The sequence below is a fragment of the Heptranchias perlo genome, chromosome 28 (assembly GCF_035084215.1).
Source record: "Heptranchias perlo isolate sHepPer1 chromosome 28, sHepPer1.hap1, whole genome shotgun sequence".
NCBI classification, from domain to species: Eukaryota; Metazoa; Chordata; class Chondrichthyes; order Hexanchiformes; family Hexanchidae; genus Heptranchias; species Heptranchias perlo.
The window spans coordinates 27,935,343-27,947,657 of NC_090352.1; the positions used below are offsets into that span (position 1 = coordinate 27,935,343).

Genomic DNA, 12,315 nt, shown 5'->3' on the forward strand with positions numbered 1-12,315 from the left:
GCTCTATGACTCAATGGCATTTAATGATCAGCAGCAAATTTTCTCTCTTCCCCCTCCCCCAAACATACCATCTTGATACCATAAACACTCCATCAAAACACATGGTTGAAAACTGACTTGATTCAGTTAGCTGAGTTTAACTTGCAATTACTAGGAAATTCTAATTCTAGGTAATTGTTGCCTCTCAAAATCATTTTGATTGCTGTCATTCAGGATTATTCCCCTGCTTTGACATTCTCTCTAATAATTGAACCCACTGCCATTCCATTATTATAATACCACCAGCTTTGAAGATCTCTACTTCAAGTATTATCTATCAAAACCAACCCAAGCCTATAAATTTGGTACTGCTCAACATGGAAAAAAAAACAAGATTTGATCAGTAGTCCTTTGACAATTGCAACTGGTATGGCTCGATGGACTTACCATCCCAGTATTAGCAGTACTGTAAAGATCATTGCAGACTACCGAATCAATTTGAAGATTCGGTAACTAAAGCTCCCAATAGAGAGCAGACGATGGGAATTCTGACACCTACTCAAGTCTTGAAGCAAATCAAGGTTGAACAACAGGTCTTGTGAAGTACTTCCACCTATTCCTCGTACATAACATATACTAGGTTTAACAATGTTAAAAAATAATTTAGATCAAGCCTAATCAATTCAAAACAAACCAGAATTTAAATGGAAAAAGTGATTTCCATCCTATTAAACTATCACCAGGAACATCATGGCAACTTATGGACAGGCGGTTGGACTAAAGTCAAACACAATCGCATTAAGGAAAATCACTAACAAAGGATGTTCAAAGCTCATTAAGATTTTTAAAGAAAAATCCCTGTTATCAATATGTTGAGATCCTTAGAAAGTATATGTATTGCAACGTCCAATTTTCATTTGTATGCAAGCTCCATTAAAATATTACCTTTAGTGTGATACATAACAGCAGATTTCAAGTCAAATGACCCAAAGCTGTCCTTTCTGTCAAAGCCTCTGTGGTACCTTGGGTGTTCTTTGGCTGATGGCACCAAAGCATTGGTAGGAGAGGCCTGTTGTGGTGTTTCATTCCCAAAGTCCTTCGGGACAAAAACTATTGCACTTTGGCTTGTAGCAGCCATCTTTTGCAGTTCGCTAACATGTGGTTCCACAGACAGGGCCATGCCCTCAGCAGAAACACCAGCAGTCACTGTGGCAGTCTTCACTACACTGCTGAGAACCTGAGGGCTAGTCCGTTTGTCTAGTTCATAAGCCTTTGGAAACACAGGAATTTCAGATCCTGATAACAGCAGTTCAGCACCCTGTGAAACCAAAGTGGCAGCACATTCAGCCTGAAATGTCACCTCCAGAGGTGGGTTGTCCACAGATCTTACAGTGGCTAGCTCAGGGCCAGCACTTGGCTCATTTATAAAAGATAATCCCCACTGGTTCTGGAAAATATCCCCCAGGTTTTGTTGAGTTGTCTGTGATGGCAGCTCCACCTGTGTCGTGCTAGGAAGCACCGATTGCATATTTGAAGGGTAGACAAAGAGACCATGCTTTCTTTGTTCCACAGCAACTGGGTCCGTGCCATCAGGGGATACTGAGGTTTCACTCCCAGATGAGGCAGGCACTACAGTATTAGCAGCAGTAACTGTCTGGGCTCCTGAAACACCAATATGCCCATCAGTTACTCCTGAAGCCAAACCATTGGAAAAGCTAGATGAGGTGACAGCTTTCACAGCAGACATGGGAACCTGTGACAATCGACCTGAAGCATGTGCCTGAGTGTCCACAGCCAGTGACTGATTTGAGGGCGATTTGTTGAGGTTCTCTTTAACTTTACTTGCATAACTAATCTTGGGAACAATTTTTGCACTACTGTTGTCCACTGGGAAGACTGGAGGTGGTTTGAAGAGGGTCCAAGAGTCTTCCTTTGAAGTTACAGATGCTGCCTTTGATTTAGGTCGGTCTTCATACTTTTTACCACCACAAGGTTTTCCATCGGAATTTTTTCGCTGCTGAGTTTCACCAGCTCCCACCTTTCCACGAGCTCCGGCTGCACTGACTGCTGTAAGTTCATACCTACCACTAGGTTTAGCATTTTCCAGACGATTTGCCTTCTGCTCAGGCAACTCAAGTTTGGCATTCTCAAGATCGTGTTTTGGGGTTAGTAGATTCCCCTCGTGCTGCATGATTTTGTCTTGAAACAAATTTAAGTTCTCAACACCTTTGTCGCTATTCCTCCTGCCTTTACGTTTCTTCGGTGTGGTGTAACCGCTCTCAGATCCACTACCATCATTGTCAACTGAATTCTTGACAGAAAATCCATTTGTAATGTACCCAGAGTTGCCAGTTATAACACCATTGGGAAATGACAGCGCCTCCTTTTTCTCAATTGCTCTGCTATCCCTAGATTTATTCTCAAAGACTTTGTCATTCTTTTTGTCCATACTGTTTTTTTGATTATAATTCTTTGTTTTACTACCCACTCTGTTGTGTGTGACAGTTTTTGCTGTGTGCCTGGGATTGAAATTAGTGTCTAAAAATTGCTTCCTGCCGTTAGCTGCGCTGGAAGAAATCAAGTTTAACTCTTCAGTTTCCTGGCTTGCTGCAGATTCAACCTCGTCTTCTGATCCAGCATCACCATTTAATTCTTCAAAACCTAAAAAAAACACAAAAATTAGATTTTAATTGCATTTAAAAACAACTTTAGCTGCTAGAACTGCAAGATTCTCTGGAATATCAAGCATACTATGCAATTAATTGCATTCAAAATGTATGGGCACACAAGTTAGCCTCTGACAAAAGCATTTCTGCACAATGCCCAAGAAAATGAACATTTGTTACTTTATTTTCCTCAGTATACAATAGAGTTCTATTCAGATTCTAAATAGGATGCTTATATATTCTGTAGATTATGCATTTTACGGTGCTGGTTTCACTGGTACCATTCATATATCTAAAACTTCAGTTACTTAAAACTATCAAGAATATCCTTCAATATATAAAAGTTAGTGGCACTACATGAAGGACTAACTTGAAGCTAATGAGGCCAGCAGTTGGAGTGAACATGCATCAGTAGCAATAGATGGTGGTTGTTTGCAACACCTCAGTTGTTTCTTAAATGCTCTCTACATTATATAACTTTGATTTTGCACTCACTGAAAGGGAGATAAACAGAATGGAGCCTGCAACTTCTCAACATGAGATCATAATCTTTACTGGATCAGGGACAGATCCCCGGGCAAGTAATACAAGAGGGCAAGTCAATCAGCCACCGCAATGTTTATACTGAAGCGCTGGTTTACCAAAGATCAAAGGGGGCTAATCACGAGAGTCAACAGCGGAGCAGGCAAAGTGCAGTTTGGGCTGAATGCAGTAGGAAGACCCAAGCCATGCACACTGGAGGACCATATACAAGTTACCTAAGGAATGTTAAGGGGGGGGGGGGGGGGGGGGAGAGGGGGGGGGGGGGGGGAAGAGAAAAGCCAGTACGACAAATAGGAAGCAGCAGGCACCAGTTTGACAATGATAGCCCAGTGGGAAGGAGGGGGTGCCACGAGTTTTAATATATCTGTTCCTGACTCACTACCAGCAATAGGAAAGGTTGGGGGGGGGGGAAGAAAGAGGTAGAGAGGAGCACTTTACAGCACAGATTGGCAGAGCAGTGGAGGAGAGATGGGGTAAGTGTGGAGGACAGAGGGTGATTTGGTGGTGGGGGTGGAAGAAAGTGCTAGTTTCCCAGTACTGCAAAACCAAAGATAATCAAGTAGCACATGCATGCCTGTCTTTTCTCCTTTGAAGCTAACTGCACAACTTTCCTTGCTGCTTCCTCATCGTTCATCTCCATAGCTGCTCTTCTCCTGTGGTTTTTTTTAGGCCTACAGCCTGTTCCTCAACCACTTCTCAGCCTCCCACTGGCTCCCCTTCTCTTCATTTACTCTCGCACCAATCATTGGCATTGCATTAAGCAATACCACTCCAATTCCAGCCTTTCTATATTTTCCCCGTATCCACACTGTTTCCACTTCAACTGATATCTCCCACCCACCCAAACCATCACTCCCACTTTTCCTTTACCTGAGCGCACCACTAAAATTAGTATTCTACACTCCCACTGCCCAACCCCAAGAAAACATTTCCCACTCTAAGACTATTCAACCCCACCAAACACCCCACACACAAACTCCATTTCACCGACCTTTTGATTCACCTACAACCTACTCAAACTTACCTTGAGCGTTACAACAGGAAACTTACTAGTAATATAAAGCTTGTGGCTATACAACGATACAACATCTGCTATATACCATGAGAGATCCACAAGGTTCACCAGAAGCAATTCTAAAAAATGTGCTACGATGCCACGAGGAACATGTAGTCACAACAGAATAGCGCATTGGCATTAGTGAATTCCAGGCATTCTTTTAGTCCTAAGCAAAACTGTCATTACTCACGAAAGAACTCCTGGACTCCACACTCGAGAATACTGTACCATTTTCAAAGCACCAAGTGAATTTATCACACTGCTCAACAACAGAATTTAAAAGGCTGGACAGTAGTACATTTATACTGAGGTGTGTTGTGCAATGGTGCTTTTGAACATGGGCATGTCCATGATCCATCACACATCAAGTGCCAAATCCTGCCTCGTTCACTAAGGGCAAGTGCCTGGCAGATGTCAGGTACTTCCACATAGATGGGAAGGAAAATATGAAGTCAAAGTGTGAATCACCATAGACTGTACTTGTACACCTCCTCTCAACCAGCAATTAGCAGAGACTTGGGACTAGATTACTTGCCCCATCAGAGAAGAGCAAAAGGGACAAGAAAGGAAGGGTACTCTTAAAAAAAGAAACAGATGAATACAATTCTATTTAAGATGGACTTCAATAGGTTACTCATTAATAGAAACCCCAACTCAATGTAAGGAAACAGAAAATGTGTGATGAAAAGAGAATTTTATCAACTGCATTGGCCCACAGTGCAGCTTTCTATACTATATATTCAAGCAAAAAGATTCGGCTTCGTGTTTAAGTTTATCATGTGATGAGAAATCAAACACCAATTATAATAACATGGGAATCAATCATTGAGAGATTTTGCTGTAATATGTAAAATCCATAGTATGCAAACCACCATCAAAACAATTATAAAATCACAACTAAATGCTAAGTAACTGGCTGAAGACCAAGCCACTGGTGGCCATACCATACTACAATGTGTGGTTTGTTAGTCAATAAAGCAGGAAGATTAATAGCCTAACAACTCCACCCTCAGAGATTGCATGGGCAGATCTTAATAACTAATCTATAGATTGTGGATACTCAATTTACAAGTTGAGAAATGTATATCTGTTTGGAGGAAGGAGAAGAGAAATACATCTAATATGCAGGTCATATCTTTCCTAAGGTTGCCCTCCTGCACATGCACACTACTGTCAACCATTTCTATTCGAGCATGGTGATATTTAAACAAGACTCTCTCCCAACCTCTCCCCTGGCTCCCACTTCTAGCATCTATCCTGCACAGCAGTCTCAGATTTTAGTTCAATAGCAAGAACTTAGTTTAGTCAGGAAGAGGAGCAGTCATTAAAAGTTTACAGAATTGGAGCAACAGCAGTTAGTAATATGCTTGCTTCTCTAGCGCTGAGATTTAAATGGCAACTCTCCCTCCCTACTCCAGATCAGTCTCTTGGTGCTGATTTTATCCAGCTGGGCTAAGATGGGTGTAAAAGTTCCCACTTAAATGTCACAGCATTAGAGGAATGATGCACCAGCTGAGAGGAACATGCAGCAATCCACTACTCCAAAAGTAGCGGGGGAAGACAGGATTGTCTGATATGCAACTCATATCTTCCCCACAGCTGTCCTCCTGCTGCGGGAAACTCTCTCAAGATGTCAGATATTTAAATCACAGATTGCCAACCGGACTTTAGCCTAGGCTCCTGCTGCTGGTTTAGGTTTGGAGGCAACCCAGCAAGATAGATATTGGGAATGGAAATTTAAAACTAGCAGGAGCCAGATCTGACGTCTGAAGGGAGATTTGCTGTTTGAATATCACAGCACTGGAGAAGCAAAGCAATAGCTGATGGAAATACACTGATTAAGAAAAAGAACATTTATTTGTGGACACCTGCCAACATGAAGGTGCAAATTTTGGTAGATACAAGATTTGCAACATCAATTGTCATCTTTAAAGAGGGTCATGAACCTTTTTCATCACTTTTGCATGGAGATTTTGGGATGATTCCTATTTGTTGAAAAACAAGAACTTTATAGACCTAAAATGTGCTTTTTATTTAGACCTTTTATTAGCTCCAACATGTTAGCTTGGCTCAGCGATAGTAATGTTGCCCCCGAGTCTGAAGGTTGTAGGTTCAAGCCCCAACGAGTACTGCGGGAGTGCCGTATTAACTGGTCATTGATCTCATTTGTTTGAAATACCCTGTGCGCACAACAGAAACTACACTTTAGAAGTAATTCATTGACTATGAAGCCATTTGGGGCATCTGAGGATGCAAAGGCACTATATAAACAGAAGTTCTTTCTTCCAACCGTGTTTTCATTAAAGGAAGAGAACACAGACTTATTGGTGGTTTAGCTGCCAAAATAATGTAGTCGTCCTATCACCCACAAATCTTAACCATAGAATGCCTAATATGATGCAATCTAGTAATGATGAATCTAGGTCCTTCGAGCTGGAAGCTTCTTTTATTTGCCAGTCATACAAGTTTAAAATATTATTTGAGGGGACTGCGTGGTGCAGATTAGTACACTATCCACTCACCTCTGGAACAAGAACTTGAATCACAGCATAAGTATATAAAGTATTCTCTAATGGTTGCAAGATCCCTGTGTGAAATGAATTTGAACTGTCTCAGTTTAGTTACTTGTAGATGCAAGCTCAGCCCACAATTTGGCAGCCTTGTCTAGAGAGTCAACAATGAGAACTGGTACATAAAAAAATAATCACTGGTACAGCAAAGGATGATCTGCTTATTTTGGGACTAAAGGAGACAGTCTGTTGGAAGCACCTTTATTCAAAATACTCAAATTTAGATTGGGAGGTTGAAAAAAAAATTATAAAAATGTTTACATCCAAGACGACCTGCCCACCATACAAAAGTGAGCAGCCATAGGTAAACTCTGATGCACTACTATCCGGTCATTTAATATTTTCCCACTGGTCATTAACAGAGTGTACTGGAGACTCTCCAGGGAGTGGAGTACATAATGAAGAACTGCACTAAATCAACTCAAGAGGTTGTGACACTAATAGCAAAGGTTTGGTCATAGTGGGTCATTTTTATTAATTCTCCCCTACCTTACATTTGTATTTGTTGTGCTCAAGTTAAGAGCATGTAAAATACAGGGTTGTTGTCCCTTCCTGTCAAGCAGTTGGTCAGGTAGTGTGAACCAGTTGTTGAGTAAAGTTTCCTCTCAGCTACAATAATGTGACTTAAAGGGGAAGGAAAGTCTGGCAGAATACTTGTTATTTAAAGTACTCCATTTTATACCTATAGATTGAAAAAATGTGCAAAAATATTAATTTTTTTTTGTAAAAATGGTCAACTTTTGCCTCCATGGAGATCTGCCAAATCAGGTTTCCTCCTCTCTGCTGGACCAGGCCAAGTGGCAATCTGGAGCAGGTGACTCTGAAAACATTACTTGATTACTTGGGGCACAAATAAATTTACGGGCAGAATTTTTTATATTATAAATAAAACTGACCAAAGTCTCAATATTAACAGGAGCTTATGTTTCCCCAAGTCAACAATTGATGCAGGACTGCACAAACACATTATCTGAAAATTCTTTGATGCTCCCTTCTTAATGGGTGAGTAAAAGCAAGTAATAGCAAAGGTGTAAAAGACAGGCAAAGTCTTTTCCAATTTCTGTAATGTTTCATTAATTACTAGATAATGGTGTAATGCAGAGTTTACCTATGACCACTTGGTTTTGAACAGCACAAACATGACAATTTGCCAGAAACCATTACTGCTGCCACGGTATAGGATATTGTTCAAGATTGTAAAAGTTTATAGAAGATTTCTTTTAAACCAAATATCAAAATACAAGTTAACAATGCTCAATATCGCCTCAAATCAGGGTTTTAAGTGATTGCCAAACTAACTACTGTATATCAATTTAGTTCTAAAAGTTACTAAGCATTACTAAAAGAACGCACAAGTTTTAAAAATGTTTTGGTAGACTTAATATACTGAGGCCAATGCCCCTTTTCTTAGCCCAGATCAGTTTCTAGTAGCAGGAAATTAACCAGTCTCAAAACTTTTCAGAACCAATACAGACAGCAGCAGAACTGCTAATGCAAACACACAGGTGGACAGCATTCTGCTAACCTGCCATATGGTGCTAGTTTTCTTTTTACTGTAGATAAAATTAATGTTTAAAGGGGAGTCCTCATTAATTACCTAATATCCAAATTGACACATATTGGGAAAGTATGCCAAAAAATGTAGTTCAATTTTCTTTTTGAATGCTGTTAAACAGCCTTTTGGCTTCCCCACAAGATCAAAATTTTTTTGCTGGACAATTTATTTATCTAAACATTGTTGAGTTCCTATGTAATGAATCAGCCCTCCTTCTGGTTTGACATCTACAAACAAGTTGGACCTGCAATATAGCCATATCAATCTTATGGTCTTCCACAATGAACCATGGGAACCAGAAGGAAAAAGCAGCGAGGAGAGTAAAGATTTAAAGCAATTTTTTTTTTAAATGGCAAGATAGGTTAGATCAGGTACAAAAGGGAATTCTGTGTGCAGAAAATTAAACAGATTTATTAAAATTGTATTTTAAGCAAATTCTGTACTTTAGTTGTATTAAAGTAAAGCTATTACTGGAATAAAAGTTTCACTTCCAGCATCAAAACAGAGAACTAAAACAACCAAACTTCAAGCCGAAGGCACTGGAAATTGTTTTGGACCTGTTCTTCATCTAAGGCTTAAGTTTCAATGAAACTAGGACTTACATCTATAGATAGCAGTGTAAGAGGTCAAGAATCATTAGCCTGTCTTCTGTATTAAATGCCATCACATTCAATCATCCAATGACACAGAACTGCAGAAGCAACGTTCAAATGGTGAAGTGCAAACAAACGAGTAGAATACTTTATTTTGATGCAAAAGGGTCTAAAACATAATTGCATTAAAAGGAGAAAAAGACAGGTATTTACCTGTAACTCCATATTAAATTTAAGGTTTTAGTTCCAGGCAAACTTCTCCTTACGGGCTGCACCCCACCCAATGATACATGGATGTCCCAATAACTGTCTTAATACAAGTCCTCTTCTCTCAGCCTCCATTAGTAAATATTCAAAAACTTGAAAGAAAATAGGAAGACTCTGCCAGGAAGTCTCAGGAAATAGGCCAATAAAAAAAAAATCCATATCCCAAACTGGATATGCCAAGGAAGATCCTACTGGATGCCATCAAGCAGGTCAGTTCTCACAGGCTGCCTGAGTTACAGATTTGCAGGTCTCACTGGGGGACCCATAAAGGAAATCTCCAAAAAGAAAAATGAAAACATATGGCAAATGTTTTAATTCACTGGTAATTGATATCCACGACCCTTCTATACAGCACTTCAATAGGAATTAATGGCTCATCTTCACCAATAATCTATTAAAATACATTGTGTACTTCTAAGTAATTTCCAGTACCAGCTTTACAAAACTTCTACATCACGGCTATGAGTCCTACAAGTGAACTTGTCTACATTGAAAACTGCGCCTTCCATACACAAGGTACTGTGAAGCAGCACCAGTTTGTCCTTCATTGCTGCTTTCAAAAATGCCAAACCATTCAGAAAGTTAAAGTGAATGGCAATGTTTTAGGCAAAAATGTCACCTGAACTAAATCTACTTTAAAGGACACAGAGGGCTTTTATTTGCATTTTTACACTACCTAGAACAATTAAAAATAAATTATGGATATCAAATTCAAGCTAAAGGGATAAAGTCAGTTTACAGTCAAATTTGTGTGAGCCCACTCGGAAGAAAACTTGGCAGCGTCAACCCCAAACTTAGTGGAAAGCTCTTTCCCCCCTTCCCCCACAAGCTGTGGGTATTATAACAGTGGTGAACAGATACCTAACTGGATACGACAGAGTCTGATTCAATCTGTCTCACCGGGCAATGGTGAACACTAACACGGTGACTCTTCACTGCAACGCCCATCACATCTGCCGCTGGAATTAAGATTCCAAGTCCCCAGCACAATAAATGCTACACTTTTCAGATCAGTACCCAGAGTGAGCATACTGGCCACCATGAATACAAATATAAAGTTTAAAAACAGGTATTTCATTCCATATTTATTAACTATGGTTCCAATATTTGTACGGGCAAGGAATAGATTTAGAAATGCTTATTATTGGATGCTCACCCCTTTACTCAAGTTTTGAAAGTATGTCTATATACATAGTTCAATATACAGTACATAAATTGTTATAGCGTGGTAGTAAGAATTAAGTACATAGTTCAATCTTACACTTAATGACGAACATTAGAATGGACTAAACATTATTTGGTTTAAAATGGTCAGTGACGAGAAAAATCACGTTGAAGATTTTTTTAAAATGAACTAAAAAAGTTAACTGATTCATAAACCAAGAAATCAAAGAAGTTAGTTATGTCAGCTTATTTCATAAGCACTATGCATTTCGTCTGCCTTCTGCGTCTATGCTTTTTCTAAAGTAGGCCTTAGTCAGACGTTAAAAAAATGTGGTTCAGCTCCACAAATGCTCTTGAAATATATTTTTTAAGGATCTAAAATAACTTGCATACCAAGTGTTTAATGGAATATTCTAGATAATTCAGGACCTTAATAAAAAGTACTCGACGCTCCCGAGTGAGGCCAGGCCCTCCCCGCCCTCATTTAGAGACCATCCCACGTTGCAGGCTGAGTCTGTGCCACACACTGCACCTGCCATATAGTGAGCACAAAAGCGAAAAGGACATTTACGAAATCAAAAAATACAAAATCGATATATATTCTTCCATCAGTCTTATGGGGTTTTTTTTTTTTTGGGGGGGGGGGGGGGGGGAGGAGAAAAAGAAGAGAAACAATCATTCAAGTGAAGCTGGTTTACGCTATGAAACCATTTCGAATAAGGAAGGGAGGGAGGGAGGGAGGGGGGGGAAGAGAAGGGGAAAAATCGGCACCGAGATTAATCCGGAAAACGCTTCAAAGCTGAAACCATTCAGGGTAGGCCACCCAATGACCAAATCGGCTGTGATAACGGGATGGCGGCACAAAAATAACTCCACTCGGGAGTGAGAAAAGGCCGCCAGAATACTCCCTCCTCCGTAGTTTACGTAAATCCCTGATAATTACTTAATCTCACCCCGAGAGCGGGTTTTTAAAAAAAAATTAACAAAACCAGCAGTGCCCCCCCCACCCACCCACCCACCCCGGGCACCGCGAGGGTTTCTAAAAACAAAAAAAAAATACAAGAAGTATTCCTTCTGAAATCCTCGGGTGTAAAATTTCCAACCGCTGTGTGTGGGGCTTCTCCAACATGGCGGACAGGAAATAGCAGACCGAGAACATTCCAGCGAGCCGGCATCATCTGGGCCTGCCGCCCCACGCCGGCAAACGACCGCCTGATTTCCGCTCAACGAAGCCGAGAAGGGAAAAGGGAAGGAGGGGGGGGGGGGGGGGGAAGAGAGAGAGAAAGAAAGAGAGGTGTTTGAGAAAAAAAACACCGCAACGCCGGCAAAAGAGCGGCTTTCGGGCCTTCCTCTCTGCACGGGGCGCTGTGAGGCCTTGAGCGGAGAGTAAATGATGAAACCAAGGTCACCAATCCTCGCCGTTGGCTGCAAGGCCCACCCCTCAATCCCCCCACCACCACCACACACCTCAACTCGCTCGACATTTCTGATTTTTTTTTTTTAAAATTTTTTTTAAATATATAATTATCTAACCTGCTTTCTTCTTCTTTTTCTTCGTTTTCTGACTGTCTGAGACATCGCTTACTTTGGTGATTAAGTCCCCGCCGGCCTGCTGTTGCTGCTGGGCGTCTCCATTGGTGAGAGGAGCGGGAGCTGAAGGCTGCTCGCGGCTGCACTTTTCGTCCATTGAACGCGGGGAGAGAGAGAGAGGAGAGAGAGACAGAGGCTGACACTGCGCCTGCGTCATGCGTTTACTCACAGGCTGCCTGCAGCTGATTCAACACTTCGACTTGACCTCCCCGCCCCCACCAGCGCTTCACTCCAAAAAGCAGATTCAACACAAACCACTGACAAGAATTTTTAAAAAATTACTTCTGACAAGGGGGGGGGAAAAAAAAAGATTCGTTTTCACTCATTTTCC

General features: G+C 40.9%; 1 protein-coding gene across 1 annotated transcript in view; it reads right to left on the minus strand.

The window, feature by feature from the left end:
* The window catches only part of nufip2 (nuclear FMR1 interacting protein 2), a 32,491-nt gene extending 20,387 nt beyond the window's left edge, over positions 1–12,104 (minus strand). The window contains exons 1-2 of the mRNA XM_068008277.1: positions 11,928–12,104; positions 925–2,640 (exon numbers count right to left, since the gene is read on the minus strand). Coding sequence (XP_067864378.1) covers positions 925–2,640; positions 11,928–12,081 — 1,870 coding nt within the window. The 5' untranslated portion in view covers positions 12,082–12,104. The remainder of the gene's footprint in view (positions 1–924; positions 2,641–11,927) is intronic.
* Positions 12,105–12,315: the final 211 nt, after the last annotated feature.